At 38.5% G+C, this 8,547-nt stretch overlaps 1 protein-coding gene across 1 annotated transcript in view; it reads right to left on the bottom strand.

The window, feature by feature from the left end:
- Positions 1 to 298: 298 nt before the first annotated feature.
- Positions 299 to 8,547, bottom strand: part of LOC138000260 (protein transport protein Sec61 subunit alpha) — a 13,474-nt gene continuing 5,225 nt past the window's right edge. The window contains exons 8-16 of the mRNA XM_068846541.1: positions 7,095 to 7,165; positions 5,938 to 6,020; positions 5,048 to 5,208; positions 4,814 to 4,918; positions 4,614 to 4,706; positions 3,221 to 3,409; positions 2,465 to 2,541; positions 1,812 to 1,882; positions 299 to 1,082 (exon numbers count right to left, since the gene is read on the bottom strand). Coding sequence (XP_068702642.1) covers positions 967 to 1,082; positions 1,812 to 1,882; positions 2,465 to 2,541; positions 3,221 to 3,409; positions 4,614 to 4,706; positions 4,814 to 4,918; positions 5,048 to 5,208; positions 5,938 to 6,020; positions 7,095 to 7,165 — 966 coding nt within the window. The 3' untranslated portion in view covers positions 299 to 966. The remainder of the gene's footprint in view (positions 1,083 to 1,811; positions 1,883 to 2,464; positions 2,542 to 3,220; positions 3,410 to 4,613; positions 4,707 to 4,813; positions 4,919 to 5,047; positions 5,209 to 5,937; positions 6,021 to 7,094; positions 7,166 to 8,547) is intronic.

Below are 8,547 nucleotides of genomic sequence, written 5' to 3'. Positions count from 1 at the left end.
CAGTTAAACAAATAAGCTGTGATATAGGGGGTCCAAATCCACGAAGGGGGGCTCCCCGGGGGTCCAAATCCGCTGGCAGATTTGTACCGGGGGGTCCAGATTCGCTGGGACACTGGTTTGGAAATGAAGGTTCGGATTTAAATTTTTGCGGGGTTGTGTGTTTCCTTGCTGAAAAGAAAGAGAGAGACCACAGACAGTCATGTTCTAGCTGGACATGGAGTGATTCGGGATTATTGGTCCTTCACTACTGTTTTTGCAAATTATTGGCGCAGTTTCTCGAAACAAAGATCTTGAAGTATCATATCATATCCTGATCATGTTGGACCCCAGAAGAAAATAAATTAACATTCCAATAAAAATTAAATACGTGACTACTTTACTGTTGCGCTTACACATTTGGGATACTGGCCATGCTCGCAGAAAACAACGAAACGCAGTTATAGAGGACACAGCAGAGACAAGTCTGAAACTAATGTTGAAGAAGACTGCAGTGTACTGCTCATTAGTTTAGCGATGAAATGTACTGAAACAGCTTCATTGAGTTACTTTACTGAAGAGTGTAAATCGCCGTTACATGTGTGTCGGTGGTATCTAGCAAATAGGCCTGCAAAGCGTGCATGTTGATGCTGAGGCAACTTACATTTTTCTCCAAGGAACAATGATTTATGAAGAACGAAAGCCAAATTTATCATCATAGCAAAATTGTACCGTGATACAAAATAACAGTTCACAAAACTGACGCCAAAATTTCGAGAAATAGCCACACGCCGCCTATACAGGCCTATTTTTCACTATATCTCGAAACGCCTCTCTCTTGATGTTGGTGTCTCAGTGACTTCTAACAGTTCCATGCGTCAAATAAGCCGTGAAAAGTACATATTAGACAGTAAAAAGTTGTCCAAATTTGTTGAGAATTTATTGCAGTGATCAGGTACACGTAGTTTGAATGGGCGCCGGCCAATCTGTTTAAAACAGCAGTGTTCCCATTCCACCCATTTCGCTTTGTTCTTTGACGAAGATCTCAAAATACTGATAAATGATTGTAACGGCCAACAGGATGCCCGTTCCTGACCCAATGGCACCTAGGAAAGAACAAGGACAGAGAGATTGAGAGAGCTATAGTAGGCCTAACAAAGCTGTCGTTAATAGGGAGCTTACGCAAGTACGACGAAGGTGTCTACGAGAACGCCAAAACACGAGTTTAATGAACAAAAACCAAGGCTCTGCACGCCCTGCACGAGCGTTTTGCATTTTGGTACATTTCTTTGCCGCCCTCGCCCTAACAAAGACGTGAATTGACCACATCTGAGGTTAAGTAGAGGACTTGAAAACCTGACGAAATATTTTTAATTTTCTTCCTGCAATGTTGATACACACTTTCCAATCCAAACGGCTCGAGGTTATAACGAAATTATTACAATGACGGGAAATAATATTTTTCGACGACATTCTCGTTGGCTTCGGTTTCGTCCTTACATAAGCTCCCAAATAGCGTAAGAACAATCACAACCACAGAGGCTAGTTCAATATTAATAACTTGCAATCATGTCACTGTTTTAAAGGCATGTGATCACAAAACTTCAGTTTCCAGCCCTTTTCATTCCCCGTTATCAGATGGACCATGCTATCGCCAATGGCCTTTTTTAATAGCTGGTTGTCTTTAATTGCAACTAAAACAGTAAACCAAGGACAACCACTATCTATATTCATTCATGTTATTCCCTGACATTGCTATTCCATGTTTGAACAAATTGGGGTTCATAGGTTAGCGGGTCTTTGAAAATGAAAAAATATATGTATTAGAAAATTACCCATAAAGTCGGCCAAGACTGACAGAGCTCCAATACAAAGACCACCAAAGGCTGCGGCTGTAGGGATGTACCTAGAAAGATGAAAAACAATGAATTTGACAGAAAAAAAACTGCATGACATCATACAGACAAGGTTCATACCAACAGTGTGGACAGCAGCCATCTCATGTGGCCCGATACAACAAAGACTTTTTCGAGATGTCATGCCAAGCCAGCATTATTTTGGTGCACAGTACAGGACAATGACACCTTGAACTTGGCACAATACTCGTGCAAACTGTGTGTGGATTATTTGATGCCCCACTCAATTTATAAACACAGGTGACAAAATGGAGCCTATGATTTACGGTTCCACCGTTTAAGATGCCAGTTCCACTAATGCAAGTTTCACTAATTCCAGTTGCCAGATGCCAGTTTCACTAATTCATAATACTCAATAACAATAATACTGCTCATCTATGGTTGTGGAGTTTTATGTTAAACCACAGACAGGAACAATGTACAAATCAAATCAGCGTTTTGATCAGAAAGAAAGTGGCACTACCCAGAGGAGAACCTTTGGAGGTGAGTACAGACACAACAAAAGCAAGATTTCCATTCGTTTCAAGAAGTACATGTACACAAAAAATTAACAGGAATTTCCATTTCCGCACCTGTTAAGTTCATGGACCATTGACTTGTCTCGATGGCCTCGCATCACCATCTGTTGTTCTTTCAGCTGCTTAGCAACCTGAAAAACCATTCAAAACTTAGCATACAACTGATTAAAATGCTACCAAAAAGTGCTGGCAAAATGAAAGAGGGAATTCATAGTCCATGGGTTTCCATATACTGTAACTTGAAGTTGAAGTTGTTGGCCGGTTTGAATAGAGTAACCTTGGAACTGTTGTCAATGTCAAATTGAGTTTTAATTTTAGGTCTGAAATAATCTCTCTTTAACTCAAGCTACAATGTATGTCACATGTGACCAGTTGTTTCCTTTGATATATCAAAAATAGTTAGCTATGAACTTTCACTTTATTATAAAATAGACAGTGTTTGAAAAGTGAAAACTAATTTTCGTAGCAACTTTCAGAAAAATTTTCAAGATTCCATTCAGATCTCGGAAGCTCCACAGAGGAATTCTGAATCTTCATTTCAGTCTTGTGGATACTGGTCACGCATGACACAGCTGGACTGTCACAGCTTTTGCACTGTCTACTGCCAGACGATTTTACTGGTCAACTAGGGGCGTCCCAGGGCATTTGAGGTGTCAATGGGTTAATTACATCAATTTAGGGAAAAAAGTAGCAGAATTCTCTGCGTGAAGTAGCAGACATTGATAGTCTTTCCACTTTTGAAAACTACAAAAAAGGAAAATCACTAATACATGTAGTTGAAAACCCTGACATTTTCTTAAAACAGCTTACATCTTTAGCTGAAGAGCCTGATACATCAATCCAAGTCTTCGAGAAGAATGCACAGGACCCCAACATGAAGATAATGTACATGACAGCATGTACAGGGTCCTCTATAATGTGGCCTACTGTCTCTGGTGGCGACATGTAATAACAAAGGCCACCAGTAGGGTATGACCTTGCTGGGCCACCTCCTGCTTCCTAATAAGAAGAAAGAATAACAGAACTACAATAACCAAGAAGAAATGAATCAAACTTTAATATTGCCTACTTTTCCCCATGTTTTTCAAGTTAGCGCCAGTCAATATTAATCCTCAGTTCATGACGTTTTGACAACTGAATTAAAAAACAAATGGCCAGTTTTCAGCACTGAAAAAGTCCCACAATAAATTTGACTGCTTAATTCACATCAACCATCCAAGATTTTAAACCAACTCTGAACAAGCAACACAACATGCTATCATCCATGCTTTGTAATTGACATCAAGACAGAAAAAGTCCACTGTATAGCCCTTTTCACGGTTAGTTTTTCTCATTTACATTACAATGTAATCTAACGTGGATGCGAGGCAATTTCAGGTTAAAAGTACAAAATAGCCCGAAATTGCCTCACATACATGCTACATTATATTGTAATGCAAATGAGAAAAACTAACTGTGAAAAGGGCCATTGCCTCTATTAACATTACCACGACAAAGGCAACACCCACTTTAACTTGATAAGGATGGTAAAATCTGGACCCTTACAAACCAATCAACAATACATGTATTTACGATGTACATCTGTCTTTCTTGGTTTATTCTAATAACGACATTATTTTGAATGGTGTTGAATCTTTTAACCCCTTGTTTACGATGTCACAAACCTCAGATGGCAAAGGGCTCATTTGGTGAAGTTGCAAAGTTCGATCTGGTAGAATTTGGGAAATTCATTTCAAAGTTCGACATTCGTTTGTCTAATTCGCCATGTACTTGGCTACTTCGTAACCTAGTATCCAATTTCCCAACAAACTTTGCAACGTAACACAGAAATGTAATGATAAATTGACTGTAACAGTAATTACATTTCTATTCAACTTTATCAGTAACCTTAAGTCAATTTACTGTTTCTTTTGCTAATTTTGAGAATTAGGGGCCAATTTCCACACGCGGCCTTGGTGCAAGAGAACCCGAGTTTGATCCCCCGGCTCTCACATCCTTGTTTCGACTTCTTTCCTTTCAGTGTAGCCTAAGTAGCTTTAAATACCCTTAAAACGGAGCACTGATGGAAAGAGGGGGGTAAAATGAGCACACTGTCGGCTTCCTGGGAGAGTACTCTCTAGAGGGTAAAGGAACTTCCGACGTTAAATAACGTGTACTTTTACCTTACTCACGACTGTCTAACAAATAGCAGAAACAAACATACCTCCCATGTACCAAGGAGACTGACGAAGAAATTTCCACCAAACTTGGCTGACAGCATTTGGGAGATAACATAGATGTTAGACACAAGGGCACTCTGAGAATAGAAAGAGTAAAAAGAAAAAAATATGTTCAAGATGCATTTTGTGATCAGAATAGTTTTCTGTACTTTTGATGTACAAAAGAATATAATTTTCTGCTGACCTGCAAAATGATGGGAATGTTTGAAGTGTAGAACAACTTGATTGGGTACGAACTGTACTGGCCTCTGTAGCGAGCTGATTTAATGGGCAGATCCACACGGAACCCCTGCAACAATTTGTGAAATTCTACTGTAAGTCCCCTGATGCTAAAATTTGTCATTTGAAATTGAAGAACACCATGATTGACAGTAGAACACTATGAAAGACACCTTAATTGCAGACTACAACACTTTACCTGGAAGTAAATAACTATACCAAACACAAAAACAGTGGCAATCAAGTTGGTGAGATTTGGCAGGTTTTGACGATAAAAAGCTTCTCGCAGACCACGCACTTTATCAGTTCTGGTGGCCAACAGATGGAACAAGGCAATAATAGCTCCCTCAAACTCAGTTCCTGTAAAAAATAAAAGATCAAGCATGCTAAATTAAATGGCTGAGGTTAACAAGCCATTTTGGGAAACACTGTCGGGCAAAAGTTAAAAAGGGTGAGCAACATGACACAGCTGTCGTAGCTTTTCACTAATTGATTGTTGCAATGATTTAGATGTTGCAATGATTTAGATGTTTTAATGTGGCTAAATAAAATTTAGGGAAAGGTAAAATTGATGCACGCTGGCCAGTGGTTCTCTTGTGCTGCCGGGGCACCCTGAGACATCGCAGGGTCACATGGCACTCAACATTGTAGACTGTAGTGGATCTTAGTGTTGTTTTGCTTGATGTGTTCCCACACACCCTCCTCATGCATTAGTGTGATTCAGGTAAGTCCAAGACTTCCACTGATTAGCCAGTTTCCTTGCCATGGTTACCTGTGACCACCACAGCATTGTAAGGCACCCCTCCAAGCTCATCAGTGCAAATGAGTTTTGACAGCAGGTTCCACTCTTACTGTAGCTCATTACATCACACATACATGCAGTGACTATAACTTGTAAAAAAGCCATACGAAACACTTATATTCTAGTCTTCATAATAATGCTTTTCTCAACTGATCTGTCACTAATCTGCAAAACCCATGACAACACATGCTTGGTGCAACTCTACAATAGACATTAGTGAACCCAGTACAACAGAGTTTTCAAGCCAACTACTTTTGCACAAGTTTCATAAAGCTGTTGCATCTTACCTCTACCAGTGTTAATGGTTGCCGGACTGAAGGCTTTCCAAACAATCGTCTCACAGATGTTGGTTGCAATAAAGAGGGAAATTCTGAAAAATAGGGTGACATCACATAAAAGCTCCCTAGACTAAGATTCATCATAGAACTAAACGATACCACAATGATTTAGGGAAAAAACACAGCCAGAAGCAATTTACAGGTACCAAAAATGATCACCATATGCGAATGGTGGCGAGTAAATTATGGGAAGTACAATAATGTTTTGGAGAATAGCTTGTTAACCTCAGCCATTCAAAGAACTACATGTAAGTAAAGAAAGAAAAAACAATTATGAATGCTGAATGCAAACAACTTTGTGGGCGAACACTTAGACAAGGGTTGGATGAAAAGAAGAAACAAATGGCCAGAAGGTGTGTTACCAATTTCAGTGACCTTCCTAACAACTTTGGTTACCACAATTTCTATTATAATCCACGGCAGCCAAAATAGTGACAGACTGGAGCTGTGGAGTGTTTTAAGGACGGTGCCTTCTAATTCAAAGGTATTTTTGAGCGGTTTACTGAATATGCGGGAAAAGCAGATCTTAACAAGTGTTATTGAAATCCAAAAAGAAACTTGTGGGTAACCATGCATTTTTTGAGGATAATTAATCAGCAATATTTGTAAAAAGCTATAAAATACAAAGCAATGTATTGCATTCTTTGCAGTTTACTGAATATGCGGGAAAAGCAGATCTTAACAAGTGTTATTGAAATCCAAAAAGAAACTTGTGGGTAACCATGCATTTTTTGAGGATAATTAATCAGCAATATTTGTAAAAAGCTATAAAATACAAAGCAATGTATTGCATTCTTTGCCAAATTGAAGCTTAATTATCTCTGAAAAATGCATGGTTACCCCCTAATTTCCTCTTTGGATACCAGGAGCACTTGCTAAGTCCTGCTTTCTCCGCATAGTTTTGAACTGCCTGAAAATATCCCTGTAGTAATAAGCACCACTGATAGGAAATCCGAGTAGCTAGAGGTGCGCAGAACGTATGCGCAATAACAATAGTAGGCACCGTCCTTAAAGACTTCAGAATTATGAGGATCTTATTTCATGGTAGATTTCACAAAACTTAAGATGTGGTTTGGACAGTAGTTTTGATAAAGGTCAGAGCTTACCCAGATCCAAGACCGTATCCCTTCTGTAAGAGCTCATCGAGCAACAGCACAATTAAACCAGCACAAAAGAGCTGAAAACATAACACACAAAGATTTCCATAATGTAAAGTATGGCAAGCCAATTGTAGGAATATTTAATAAAGAGTCTCAATGAAACTCAATGAAATACAGACTGCCGTATACCATATTTACCAGTGTACAAGTCAACCTTTTATGGCCCCAAAAGAAGCTCCAAAAATTGCCCTCAACTTATCCTTGGGTCAAAGATTTTGAGACAAGTTCCAGCTAAGTAAATTATTCAAAATTAACATAATAATGTTGTCTTGGGCATAATGAACGCAATGGACAAAAGCCCACAAAAGACTTCAAAATGAATGTAAGCAATTCCAGTTGAAATGAAAAAGGATTTGTCCAACTCTAAATGTTGAAGATACTCACAAGCACAAATATGAAATAGACACTGGAAAGCTCTAAAAGGCACTACTATACGCGATCATGCAACGGCTTAGTAACCTGGCGCAATACATTGTGTTTGCATGCAAGCATCGTCACTCGTGTTGCCTGAAAATGCTGGTTGATAATGATTATTTTTCATTTTTTAATAAAAACCTGGCTGATTTAAATGCTTTTACAAACTTCGTACTATTTGGTTTATGAGTTTTGTTTTGTTTGTCATGTGAGAAATTATAAGTCAAGGACCAATTAAACCTTGCACATTTTCGCATCATTCACAAGTTATTTTCAAAGATTGACTCTAGCTTCTGTGATGTTGTGCTTATCCTCTAAAGCCCTTTAGCCTTGAACAACGAAACAGGTTAGTTTGAAGTTTACTTGTTCGATTTTCTGAGAACTCTTTCGAAACTCAAGGACAAAATGCCCGCATATACAACAACTGCTGAACCACAAAACTATTAAGCACTTGAGGCCCTGATTTTTTCCCAGAAAAACATTCCCAGAAAATCAAAGAATACAAGATTAGTGTCCCATGAACATTTAACAAAGAAATTAAGAAATTGCTTATACACGGGTAAATACGGTATAAAAGATACGGCCTAGGGTATCAAATGAAGACTAAGCATTATAAACAGCATATAACCTGAAAATAATGCATTTGATTATGATTTACCTTGCCAAAATATCTTAAGAGTCAAAACAGCTCAAGCATGCTTCCCACCAGTGAAATTTTTGAAAACCAAAAATTTGATTTTGTCACTTCAACATTCCATTCTTAAAGTGAAAATGTCAATGCTCAAAAGGTGACTCTATTCAAAACTCGAACTTTTATTTCGTGTCTGACTTCGTGTTACAGGCAGGAGCACGAGAATTTGAAAAATATGCCTAATTTCCATACAAAGTAGCCATTTAAATCATAGGATATTAAAGCAAGATATAACAGGCAATGCCATTAATGAATTCATTGATTCAACCTTGGCAGAGCAAATTAACTGTTTTG

The sequence above is a fragment of the Montipora foliosa genome, chromosome 4, assembly GCF_036669935.1.
Source record: "Montipora foliosa isolate CH-2021 chromosome 4, ASM3666993v2, whole genome shotgun sequence".
Lineage (NCBI taxonomy): Eukaryota > Metazoa > Cnidaria > Anthozoa > Scleractinia > Acroporidae > Montipora > Montipora foliosa.
The sequence above is the reverse complement of the archived record's forward strand: the minus strand, read 5'-3'. Positions and strand labels throughout refer to the sequence as shown.